This window comes from Typopeltis vanoorti, chromosome 10 (genome assembly GCF_054136105.1).
Source record: "Typopeltis vanoorti isolate ZY-2024b chromosome 10, IOZ_Tvanoo_1.0, whole genome shotgun sequence".
In the NCBI taxonomy this organism is placed as follows: Eukaryota; Metazoa; Arthropoda; class Arachnida; order Uropygi; family Thelyphonidae; genus Typopeltis; species Typopeltis vanoorti.
In genome coordinates, this window is record NC_143558.1 from 57,722,045 (window position 1) to 57,736,343 (window position 14,299).

The following is a 14,299-nucleotide window of genomic DNA, read 5'->3' on the forward strand; positions in this document are numbered from 1 at the left end:
TGAAAATGAGTGGTTCTAGAAATTACATTAATTATTGTTTGCTGATATATTCTGAAAATGACTGGAAATTTTTTTACCATCTAAAGAGCTTTGATTTTGAAAGTAAGCATATATTACAGTTTGTCACATGTCCACCCAATCTTATGTTGTTTCCTATTTCAGGCACAACAAGAGATGATTTTGCCAGACCTGACATGAACATGTCACAAAACTTATCACATTACAGTTAAGTTTGTTCATCCATAAAGTAGAGAAGTATAAAAATGCAAACTGAAATGTAACATTCACCAGTATCTGGATCAGATATAGTCAATATAAATCATAGGTTCTTGGTGACTGTGATCTTCAGTGACTTTCAGTGGAAGACTTCTCTGAAGTACCTGCTAATTACTAGATTTACTCTTTCTCCTTTCCTTCTTCTCAGCAATTTTATTTCCTTCTTTTAGTTTAGAATTCACAATTGCATTTCCAATTACAAATGAGTGATCACCTGCAGGAAAAGACCAGAATCACACAATTCAAAAGTTCCTATAAATTCCTGCAGATTGAGCTTAAGAGACAACTCCACACACTGAGAACAGGTCACAATCCCAAGTTTTGTACTCACAAAGTGCTTAAAAATTTAACACAGGAAACAGTGGAGAAACATAACAGATTTTGCAAGGTCAGCAGTAGAAAAAAATGAGCAACCAGTGTATTACAGCATGGCAGAAATTTCTGATGTCCCTGATATACTGATACTACAAAATATTGTGCACCAATACCAAATAAGTGTGATGGATGACTTCAGCTCTGACCACAACCCAGGTTCACTCCAACTGGGCCTGCAGCACAAAAATATCCTGGATCGACTCCCAACCATCAACTCAAAGAATAAAACTGATGACTCAATTCTGAGCTTAGAAAAGCATATAACAACTGCATTAACAGCTGCCGTCATGGATGTGCCAAGCACAAACTCCAACCACTTTCCGGAAGAGATTAAAAAAATCTCATCCTTGAAAAGAAAAGAGCTAGGCGCCAATATCACAGAACACCAACAAGTGCTCAACAGAGCTACATATGCACTTAAAATTATCAAAATTCAACAATGGAAGACACAACTTTAGTCTTTAAATACAAAGAAAAAGATGCTCTGGAAAATGACCACAGTTCTACAGTGTAAATCTCAACCATCAATCCATAGTGAATGTGGGCTGATTTGTTATGATGAAGAAAATGTTGAAGCTTTTGCTGATAACTCAGAAAAATAGTGTAATCCAAATTATATCCACAAGGATCTAGACTTCATCAGAAAACACACATCTGGGTATGTTGTATGCTAAAACAATTGGAAACAGTGCACAAAAGTGATCTTCTTGGATGTTGCTCAAAGGATTCACAAAATATGGCACAAATATGGGCTTCTTTTCAAACTTGTGGAGGCCAAATAATTCCAAATAGAACTGATCGAACTTACCAAATCCTATGTCAGTGATTGTAAACTCCGAGTGAAGATGCAGAGAATCAGACTGTCTGAACGCAAATTCACAGCAGGTATCCTCCACCATCCCAGAGCTCCCTGTTATCACCTCTGCTCTTTGCAATCTATGTGGCTGACATCCCATGCACAGTTGCCACCAAAACAGTCCTATACATAGATGATACTACAATAATGTCATGCTCCCTCTGACCTAGATTAACAACTCTGCAAAACACAATCTTGGAACTAGAACTAAACTAAAATTAATGTCAACATAGATGAGAGCACCGCAGTGTTATTCACAAGATAAGTATCCCCCAGAGGGTGAGGTGGTCATGTTTGGCACCCCATTCCATGGCAACCAGTAGCCAAATATTTAGGCGTACAACTAGATGAAGCTTCACAACTCATGTTGATCATGTTTGCTCAAAAGCAAATAGGGCAGCTATTTGCTTTTGAGCAAACCAAGAGCTCAATAATAATCTTTTATTCAACAATTTCTTTACACATATGATAAAGGAACTACAGATCCAATCAATCCATTATGCCAGTAATCAGTTGTAACACTTACCTTTTAATATGGGACTTTGGGTGATGCCATTCAAGTAAAGCAGTTTCCTTCAAACTATCTAGGTTAGCAAATACTTAATTATTAACATCTGATGAAAGAGGTTTAATCGTGTAATGATTTTTTTGCATGTTTTTCACTTCATTTCCAAGTTATTTCATGCCTAAACTATAAGCACGCTGGAAAATTTTAGTGTCAACTAAAAGTAAAAATGTTAGTTAAACAAAATAATTATCAAAAATCAGATGCACAGGTTTTTATTCTTTATAATTATTAAATGTTGACTATTTCTTCATTTTTTGCTCATAATTGAGGGACCCTGTAACCCCTAGAGAGCGCGTCCCCCTGGGTGGCAGATAGGGGAGCTCACCATGTGTGTGTGCACGTGCATGCATGTGTGTGTATATGGTGGGATGGTCCGAATATATTGAATAAGGACTCGTGGACCAACAGGGCCATAAGGGGCAATCATCATGATTGTAAGGGAAGCAGCACTCCCATGGACCCCTAGCTGGATCTATCCTCTCCTTCTACTACTTTGAGGAAGATTCACTTACTTTAATCTTTCCTATAAGGCCTTATCAGCCAACTTTTCTTATTTTATGATCCCTATGCTATTAGAGTACTCATGGGCCATGGGGTCTTTTCATTTCTGGCCTTACAACTATGCCCTCTCCATAAATCTTACTATAATTCCTTTATAATCTACTCTTTCCCCCTTCAATATACCCTATTCCTCCTATGGGTTTAAATTCGGAAGAAGGCTAGGTCAGAAGCCTTAAGGTAGCAGCCCTACCACTGAACTATTCCATCATCAGGCTAGTCCCCTGACATGGAGAACATAATTCTACTAGTAAGCTGACAGAAAAAGATAATTGGATTGAATCTATAGGAAATGACCCTGGAATGGAAAAGGTAAAACAAAAATGGAAACAAAATATAATACACATAGCAAACTGGAATGTAAGAGGAACAGCATATAAAGAAATAGAATTAGACCAATTATTAAATGAAAGAAATTTTAAAATAGCAGTAATCACTGAAACAAAAAAGAAATTAAAAGGAACCATGAGAACTAAATATTTTAATGTGATAATACAGTGGAGTTGACAGAGACCAAAGAGCACAAGCAGGAGTCATGATTTGGATTCATAACTCCCTTTCAAAACAGTTAAAACATTATAAATTATGGAATGAAAGAATAATATAAGCTAGAATAAAAATAGATAGAGGCTATTTAACAATAATTGGTTTATATGCCCCAGAAGAGGGAAGAGAACAAGATAATATTGATTTTTATAATCAGCTACAAAACATATATAATAACATAAATAAAAATGATTACATAATTTTAGCAGGAGACTTAAATGCAAGAATTGGAAACACGAAAATTAATAATAATATAGGAATACATGGAGAACATACTCTAAACAGGAATGGTAAAAAATTGATTGACTTTGTAGTTTATAATAACCTAAAAATAATGAATTCCTTCTATAAACATAAAGACATACATAAATATACTTGGGCAGCAAGAGGATGGAAATCAATATTAGATTACTTTATACTAAATGAAAATACATCAAAAATTTCACTAGATGTTAGAGTTCACAGAGGATATGAAATAAGCAGTGACCACTTTCTTGTTAAAATAAAATTAAGATTACCCCCTAAATGGCTACAAGTAACAAGAACAGAAAGAAATTATTATTATTATTATTACGGGTATCTCCATGGAGTCAGTAGACTCATCGCGGGAGACCCAAACTAGCAAAACAATATCTGTCATATCTCTTCTTGAATTCATTTACAGACAAAGAGCTCACAACTAAGTCTGGCAATGAATTCCACTCATTCACCACCCTCCAGGCAAAAAACCTTGTTCTGACACCTTTGTTAACCACACTCTTCTTTAATTTCCAGAGATGACCTCTTGTTCTTCCATCACTATCACACAGCTGAAACATTTCCCCTGCATCAATCCTATAAAAACCTTTTAGTAATTTGAATGTTTCTATCATATCCCCTCTTCTTCGCCTATCAACCAATCTCTGCAATCCACAAGCTCTCAATCTATCAATGTAGGGAGCATTTTTTATACCACTCACCAACTTGGTCACTCTTCTCTGAACCCTCTCCACAGCCTCCTCATCTCCAAGGAATCCAGGTGACCAGACCTGAGCACAGTAATCCAAATGTGGAAGTATCAATGCTTTATAAAGGGGAATAATAACCTCTTTATCTCTGGATGTCAGTGTGTTCCTCAACAACCAAGTAATCCTATGTGCAATCTTGGACACCTTAGCAATGTGTCCTCTGAACTTCATCTCCCTATCTACCAATACCCCTAAGTCCCTAGCCTCATCAATCTCTTGGAGTACCTTTCCATCGATGTAGTACACAGCTGGTAATCTTTTAATCCCAAAATGCATGACTTTACACTTTTCCACATTGAACTGACATCCATTTTCTTTTGCCCATTTTACCAGCTTATTTAAATCCTCCTGCAAACTTTCAACATCAGCTTGATTTTTTATTGCACTACACAACTTTGCATCATCAGCAAACAATTGAATATCTCCCTTTAAGCCATTTCCTATATCATTTATATACAAATTAAACAACATTGGCCCAAGCACAGAGCCCTGAGGCACACCACTGGTCACCTGCCTCATTCTGGACTCGGCTCCTCCATACACCACCTTATGGTATCTCTCCCTGAGCCATTCTCCTATCCATATCACGAATTTAATATCCATTCCCATCTGCTCCAATTTGTGTAACAGTGTTCTATGGGGTATCCTGTCAAAAGCCTTAGCAAAATCCAGAAGTACCACTGTGTAGCCAGTTCCTTTGTCCAACTCAGATGTTATTCTATTATGAATAGTTAATAGATTGCTAAGGCAGGATCTACCTTTAACAAAACCATGTTGGCCTCTATAGAGTATCATATCCTGATCCACCCATTCTTGAATTTTGTCTTTAACCAACTTTTCCAATACTTTTACCACTACTCCTGAGATGGTGATTGGTCTGTAATTCAATACCGCAGTTTTAGAGCCACCCTTATGCAAAGGAACCACTTTGCCTAACTTCTACTCCCTAGGGACCATACCAGAGTTCAAACTTAAATTAAATATCCAGGTAAGAGGGGTTGACAATTCATTTGCACATTCACGCAACACCCGAGCTGATATTCCATCTAAGCCTACCGCAGTGTTTGCATTTAAGTTTTGCAATATATTTAATACCTCTGATTCTTTAGCTTCAATTCTCACATTAGGTATTGCTATAGGTATAGAAATATCCTCACTTGGGTGATAGACTTTTGAGAAGTGATCACTCAGTAACTCGACTATTACATCTGATTTTGTCACTTCAATACCATCAGCACCCACTAAGGTTATCCTTCCGAAGTCATTCTTCCTCTTACTTGCCACATAGCGGAAGAACTCTTTGGGATTACCCTTGATCTCTTTGGCTAAGGTCTTCTCATAATCTGATTTAGCTTTTCTTACTATGCTGGTAACCTTCCTAGCTTGAGCCTTGTACTGCTCATGGGTGTCCTGATCGCCCTTCTCCTTGTAAATTCTCCATAACATTTTCTTTTTTTGCAATTCAAGCTTGATACTACTGCTCATCCATCTAATGCCTGCCTTGTTTGACCTCCTGACCATAGGGACACAATCTGATATTGCTTTCCTCAGATACCCGCTGATTTTATCCCAAGCACTGCTAACATCTTTCCCTTGCAATATGTTTTGCCATGGGATGGCTGCAAGCTCACTCCGAAGCTTGTTATAATTGCCTAACCTGTAGTTCCGTACATACCCCTTCTTAATAGAAAAATCCACAGATTTTGCAACCTCCCAAGTCAATACCACATGATCGCTTTCACCAACTGGAGGTAACGAGGACACCTTACTTATGCATATAACCTCTGAACCAATAACCAGGTCCAACACTCTCACACCACGTGTCCCTTCAGTTACGTGCTGTTTCAAGTAATTATCTCGTAGAAGATGTATGAACTCCATTTCCTTTTTGCTACGTGATATTTCCTCCTTCCAATTGATATCACCATAATTAAAATCCCCCATAATAATCACTAAGCCTTCACTCATTGCACTAAGTTGCTGATGCATGAATTCAATATCTCCCCCCGTACTCCCTGGCCTATAGCAGCATCCAACTGTATATTTGGTTGCGTTGGTCACTATTTCGCACCAGACTGCCTCAAATGAACTCTCATTCACATGTCTATCATCATGATATACTACTTTCTTTGGCTGCAACACATCAGCTATCATCAACAGTACTCCTCCTCCTGTTCTATCTTCTCTATCCTCCCTGAAAATACTGTACCCATCACATTCAATTCCAGTGACCACATCTTCTGCTGACAGCCAAGTTTCACTAATGCCTACAACTTTTGGTGAGATTTCACTGACTAATGCCAAAAATTCTTCTCTCTTATTTTGAATGCTTCTAGCATTGGTATACAAAAATTGCAGATTCCCTCTAGATCTTGTACCGGCTTTAGAACTGATATATAAGTCACTAACTACTGTAGTCCTATGTCGATTTTTATCCCTGCTCTTCTGCAATTTATTCTGCCTATAAGGATTAATAAATACACAATCAGTGCTAAAGTTTCTCTCTCTTACACTCAACCTTTTCAATATTAGTTTCCCTGCCCAATAACTTCAACCTGTTCAGAAAACAATAACTTCTTCAATCGCTTATGTCCTTCCATGTTAAGATGCAGTCCATCTCTAGCATACAATTGCCTTTTTCCTTCAAACACACTCCAAACATCAACAAACTCCAGACCTCTTTTTCTGCACATTCTTGCAATCATATCATTCATTATCATTGCTCGTCTACTTAACTCGTAATTGTCAAAACGAGGTAGCACACACACTATTCTCCCATTGACACTTTTCCTCTTCACAATATCTAATAATGTTCTTAAATCTTTTCCTACCCGATTTATACTACCTCTCAGGTCATTCGTACCCACCATAACTATCATCTTGTCTGTTTCATGCCCTCTCTTTATTGCTAAAGCCACTCTTTCTATTGTCCCATCAGCCAAGCACTCCTCATGCATACCACTCTCCATACCCTTAATCATAGAATCACCATATATTTTACCACTCATAACTTCATTCAAGTCCACACTCATGGACTCATTTTCTACACTATTCAGCCTGACTCTCCTAGCTTCATTACTCAACTCTCTATTACTTACCCCCCACTCTCACTACATCTCATTTCTTCTAGGCCACTTGTGGTTTTATTATGTTGACTCCCAATCACTCCCATACTATTTATTACTGAATCATTCACCAAAGACTCACCCATATGTAATCCTGTTCTAGTTACTTCAGCTAAAGTAATCTCTATAGTCCTAATTTCTCTGTTTAACACATTAAACTCATCTTTAACTTCCAGTATCTCCTTACCGATCACTTCCACTTCATCATGAAGAAGATGAAGGTCATTTTTCATTTTCATAAACTCCCGCCGAAGTTCTTCCGCTACGGTCCCGATGTCAGCTTCCATTCCTAAACGCTCCAGCCTATCCCGACACTTCTCACATACGTCGACATTTTCCTTCTTCTCATTTTGCCAGACCGACCACAGATCCTTCACATTTTTCGGTGCATACATATAGCAGTTTCCGCAACGCATCCATTGCGAAAAATCTAACGCTGAGCCAGCCTTTCGTGTAGTAGTAGAAGTTTGAGTTAGAAATATAGAAATGAAACATTTGTTTATAAAATTAGACTATTGAATGACACAAATGTACAATGGCTATATGAACAAAGAATTAACCAATATCTAGACAAAATAAAACAAAATGAAGAAATAGAAATAGAATGGCTTAATATAAAAACGATACTAAATGCAGCAGCAAATGAGCGTAGGAAAGACCAAAAAATTCAATAAAAGGAAAAAAACTAAAGATTGGGATGATACAGTCAAAGAAATAATCAAAAAGAAAAAAGAAGCCTATCACGAATGGTTAAGCAGTAAACGATTATAAGATGAAATAGAATATAAAAGAATAAGAGCCATAGCTAAAAGAGAAGTCAGAAAAAGAATACAGAATCATGAAACAAATTTGTTTCTAATTTAGAACATGATTTATATAAAATAAGACCCAATGTATATAAGATTTTGAAACACTTAAATGCAGATACCAAGAAAACATAAAATTAAACACCGAATTGAAATTAGAAGAATTTCTAAATTACTACATAGAATTGTGGACAGACAAATATTTTAAAAAAAGACAACTGGCAAACAATTAATGAAAATGAAAAGGAAATAACCAAAGAAGAATTACTAATCAGCCTGAAAGAAACAAGAAATGGAAAGTCACCTGGAGAAGATAAGATAGGTTCAAAACTATAAAAATACGCAGGAACAAGATTCAAAGAAAGACTCATTATTTTTAAATAAAATTTATTCAACTGGTATCCCCCCAATAGAATGGAAAAAAGCAATTGTGATTGCTATCTTTAAAAAAGGTAATAGAGATGACCCTAAAAACTATAGAGGTATCAGTATACTAAATTCTTGTTAATAAAATATATAGAAAAATTTTAAATAGCAAACTAATGAAATATTCCGAAAACTTTATTTTAGAAGTACAAAATGGATTTAGAAAAGGAGACCCAGCCTTTTACCTAAAATTAATAATAGAGAAAAGAAGAGAATACAATTTAGAAATACATATTGCATTTATTGACTTTGAAAAAGCATTTGACAAAGTTAAAAGAAACATTATTTAACATATTAAAAGAAAGACAAATACCAAATAATATCCTAAAAGCTATCACAAGAATTTATGAAAATAATCAAATACAAATAAGATTAAATCACGCGCTATCATATACGAGAGAAATAAACCAAGGGATCCGACAGGGATGTCCCCTCTCAGCAACTCTTTTTAATATCTACTTAAATGAAATAATAATAAAATGGAATAAAAATTTACATCAAGGAATTAAACTTTCTTCTACAGTAAACTTAAACACTCTCCTCTTTGCTGACAACGAAATAATAATTACAAATTCTGAAGATAAACTACAGAAAGCTATTTTAGATCTAAATGAGATATCCAAAGATTATGGTATGATAATAGCAACAGAAAAATCAAAAACTAAGGCCTTTAAAGGACAAGATCCAGCAAGAACAAAAATAGTAATAGATAACAAGATCTTAGAACAGGTGAATTCAATTAATTACCTAGGATGTATGATCACATATGAAAATGAAAAAGATATAAATGTAAAAATTGCAAAATATTTAAAAATAACAGATGTAATTAACTCTATATTTAAACCAAACCTAGTTAAAAAACAAACCAGACTAAAAGTATACAATACATTAGCCCTACCAGTCTTAATGTATGGAAGCGAAATTTGGATAATAAAATAAAAAGACAAAGATTAACAACAGCAGAAATGAAATTTATGAGAAAAACTGCAAAGTATACTCTATTTGATCACTAAAGAAACGAAGAAATTATGAAAGAATTAAACCAAGAACCAGTAATAGAAAAAATTAAAAAATATAAACATAAATGGATGGAACATGTTCAAAGAATGAAAACAGAAAGATTACCAAAACAAGAATTGAAGTACAAGCCATTAGGAAAAAGAAAACCAGGACATCCTCTTAAACGATTCAACGATGACTTCTAAGGCCGGAACAGGCCATGCTAAGCCTAAATCCTTGATATGCATGATGATGATGATGATGATTTTTATATAATTTTAATTAGTTAAATCCATTTACTTTTTTTATTCACAATAAAGTGATTACAGTACCAACTTCTACTTGGTACTGTAATCACAGTACCAAGTAGAAGTTGAATTACCAGAAATATTAATAAAATATTATCCAAGTATCTAACTGCACTTAACAGTGGTTTTTTTTATAATTGTTCATGAATTACCAATTAATGTTTATTTCTTTGCATGTAAATAAACACATTCTTTGCAAATAATATTTTTCACAAATAAGATTTTTTATTGATAAAAAAGTAAACCATAAATTAATTTCTAGAAATGAATACATCTCATACCAGACAATCCATCAGGAATGTAATCCTTCACCATAACATGCACAAAAACGGTTGGTAACGCTAATGGTTGTCCAGATTCATTCCTTAGAGATATGTTTCTGTAACCTAACAATAATGAATAAAAAACAAAATAGAAATAAACAATAAGATTGCTACTTCCTAAAAGATTTACTGCATAAATTATTTAATTATCAAAAGTTTATGGAATTACTTTAAAAAGTCTTAGCTAAATATCTCTCTTAAAATTATTATATCTAATTGTGAACAGCTGTATAAATAAGTTTAATAATTCAATTCATGATTAACTTTCTGTCACTTTGGAGATATCTAGATCATTGTTTCTCAACGTGGGGCGTATGCCCCACAGGAGGGCAATTAGAAAATGTACATGTACATATTTATATTGTACTTTTTCAGAACTTGGCTGATTATTATGCTGGGGGGGGGGACATCAAAATCTTTGAGATGTTGAGGTGGGGCATGATCCAAAAAACATTGAGAAACACTGAACTAGACGATATACTTATAATCTGGAGACACAGTGTGGTTGAGTTACATGAGATTTTCTTTCATCTATCAACTCTTTCCATCATAAAAATAAATTTACTTTAGAACTTGAAAAATGAAGGAAAATTACCTTTCCTAGATATTTTAATTTCAAAAAAAATAGAAGGAAGCATCTCTTTTAGCATATACTGTAAGCCCACTCATACAGGTTGTTACCTATACTTCTCTTCATTGCACCATATATCACAAAAATTAGAGAAGAATTACATTATCTTCTCTAACTATCGGTGAACAATTGATATTCTAAGAAAATTGTGCAAAGAATACTATTCTCTAATCCTGCTCCACAACAAATCCCTCATATTTGCCACAGGGCCTCAGTTTCCATCCCTTATACTGGTAGACTTTCTCTCAAAATTGTCAATTTCCTGAAATCTAATGACATAAGAGTGGTTTTCAAGCCCATTGTGACTATATGAGCTCTGTTATGTTCACCTAAGGACCACAACCCTTTCAACAAACATCCTGAAGTTTGGAAATTAGACAAAAAGAGCCTACTGGAGATGTTAATAACAACAGAGAAGACAGCTCAGGCCTAGCTTTCCACTTCTCCCACAATGATATTGAATGGGACAAAAGCTCCATGCCTTACAGAGAAGTCAAATTCAGTGACTGCAATAACAAAGCGTCTATGATGGTGATTTTATGTGATATTTGGAAGTCACTTATTAGATCTTTCCCCCTGTCAAACTTTAACTTCTCTGCCTACTATCATGCATACCTACTGTACAATGAACTGACCCATGCCATCTTCCATGCTCCACATGTTTATTTTTTTATTTCTGTGTAATGGTTCCTACATGTTTAGTTTTAGTTGTGTAATGGTTTGTGTTTACCACTTATTGGTTCTCCCTAACCAGAAGAAGTCACTAGCATATGTGGCAAAACTAGTTGGTTTAACTATCTATATTAGCATGATCTATTAAACACAGTGTCAGTTATCATCTGTTACAAAAATGAATTTTTTTGTGACAAATTTTTCAACCAAAAACATTAATTTTTTGGTCAAAAAATCTACATACTCATCGATTAACATTTCCATTAATTACTGAAATGATCCTCTAATGAAAGTGATGGGTGCATTATCTCTGAATGAATTAAAAAAAAAAATACATGGATTGACTTCGTCTCATGCAATGAGTCCTTGGACTTCTTTTTAGTTACTACTTGTACTTTGTACTTATACAAGTAATAACTACAAAACTTCTTGAACAGAGAAATATTGCCACCTTTGTCTTAGACTAGAGAAAGGTATTGCAAAAGATCTTTGCAGTTTGCAACTAGTGGTATAGCCAAGTTTCTGTTACCCTAGGCAAATTCTTAGCATGCATCTTGTTTTAGTGTGACAATTTTGATAATTACTAACATATTAGGCTGATAGCATCCTTCTGACAATGGTGTCCTCCACAACTTCTCCAATGTCATACCATTCCTACATCACTGTTTGTAACATTGGGGAGAGGGCGATAGAGTCACCAGAGAACGTGGTGGGGATTTTGAGCTCTTCTGAAAAAAGTGCTTTTTAATCGGTGAATAGTCCGACTTCTGTCGAGATTTGTGCTACGTTATTTTTTCTGGAATACGAGTGTCCTTCAGTGGTTGTTTCTGGAGTTAGTTATTGGCGCTATATTGTGTATTTTGGTTACCGAGAAGACGGGGTCAGAATCGGATGCATGACGGTGGAAGAGAAGATGAAGATAGCATAAATTTTCGTTATTTAGTTTTACTTTATTTATATTTAGCATACTTAAAAGTTTTGTTTGTACTTTTACTTATATAGTTATATCCCTTATATTTATTTAGCGTTTAGTTGTAATAGTTCCACGATACTATTCTGAACAATGGCGGCAGCGGCAGTTAAAATTACAAATGGCATATCATATATAAGGACTCCATTTTGCATGATATAATATGAGATTTTGTAGCATGCAGAACTTGTGGAATGTATGCATCCTGGCGGTTGTATATGTGGTGGATGACAGAAGGGGAAATATGTATATGAGGAAAATGCAGGCAAAGGGAGGAACTTGGTGAGTTACAGATGACTATAACTGACCTCGTTGAGTCAGAGGCGGGAGACTCTCCATGTAGAGAGATGAATGGCATGACAGAGGGTGAGAATAGTGAGAGAAATATGAATAAAATAATGAGAGTGGGGAGTACGGAAAGGTTGAAAAATTGTGAAAATTTTGAAGATGGTACATTTGGGAGGAGATGAATGGCAAATAAGAGTGGCTACTTGCAGAGAGAGAGAGATAGATGAGCTGAAAGAGCAGGTGGAATGTCCAGGGAATGAGATGACAAGTGTGAAAGATGAGATGAGGCGAATGGAAGACACGAATGAAGGCAAATCAGAGTAGGAGTAGGAGAGAGTTATGGAAATGGTAGAAGAGGAGAGAATAGGAACAGTAGGAGACAGGGAATGAGAGAGAGTTATGGGAAAGATAGAAGAGGAGAGAATAGGATAAGTGGAAGAGAGAGAATGAGAGAGAGAGAGAGAGAGAGAGAGATGGGAATGATAGAAGAGAGAGAGAGAATGAGAAGAATGTGAGGGAGCACTAGAACCAGGAATAGAGGGATGTCAGGAAGGCGAGAGAGTGAGGGATGCATGTGAGTAATCAGGGAACAGGGTGGTAAGAGGTATAATGTATGGGGACTTAATGATCAGTGGTGTGCAAGATAGGATGCGTGAGGAGTATTTGCCTGGAGGAACAATAGAAAGTATGGCTATGGCAATTAAGATGGGTGAAAGGGTGGATGAGATGATTGTGATGGTAGGAACAAATGACTTGAAAGGTAATGTAAATTGGGCAGCAAGAGATATGAAATTCTTCCTTGAGGTTGTATGAAAGAAGATGCAGAGAGGAAAAAATAGTGTGCATGTTGCAAAGGTATGATTGTGACGAGCTGAGCAGCAGAGTAGAAATATTGAATAACATAATAGCTAGAATGTGTCAAGAGAGGATTGGAATATGTGGATGCTTGGAGGGCATTTGAGGACAGAAAGGAATTGTATGTGAGAGACCACTTGCATTTGAATGAGGAAGGATGTAGGCATCTGGAGAGATTGCTATTCTGAAAGAGTTGGTGTGTCAATGCAGGGAAACTACAATGCCCAGGGTGGATGGTAGCAAGGGTCGCCTCTTGTGGGAATGGGTACTTGGGAGATGGGGGATGACATCAGGTAACGCTGAGTCCAGTGGAGTCTAGAAGGGATAACGTTGGATATAGAAACAGTGGCATTTTTATGCTTTACACTAATGCCAGGAGTATCCGAAATAAAGGAGAGGAATTGGTGGCGCTGATAGCATCAGCCTGGCCAAAGATTATTGGGATCACAGAGAGGTGGATGACAGAAGATGATATAATAACAGGAATAGAAGTAGCAGGGTATAGTATTTTTCGCAAGATAGAAAGGGAAAGTGTGGTGCTGGAGTACTGTTTATGATAAGTGACGACTTATATCCTCTAAGAGTGGAGGCTTTGGAAGGCAGTGACAATAATGATTTTGAAAGCATATGGTGTGAGGTAGAGGTGGGCAAGACAGGATATTTAGTAGGGTGTTGCTACAAACCAAGGAGCACAGTGGGTGGGGATCAGG

The 14,299-nt window shown here is 36.0% G+C and overlaps 1 protein-coding gene across 1 annotated transcript in view; it reads right to left on the minus strand.

Annotated features, from left to right (window-relative positions):
• The window catches only part of LOC150102439 (1-phosphatidylinositol 4,5-bisphosphate phosphodiesterase classes I and II-like), a 900,535-nt gene that overhangs the window by 235,824 nt on the left and 650,412 nt on the right, over positions 1-14,299 (minus strand). Inside the window, exon 22 of the mRNA XM_090399636.1 lies at positions 10,132-10,236. Coding sequence (XP_090255762.1) covers positions 10,132-10,236 — 105 coding nt within the window. The remainder of the gene's footprint in view (positions 1-10,131; positions 10,237-14,299) is intronic.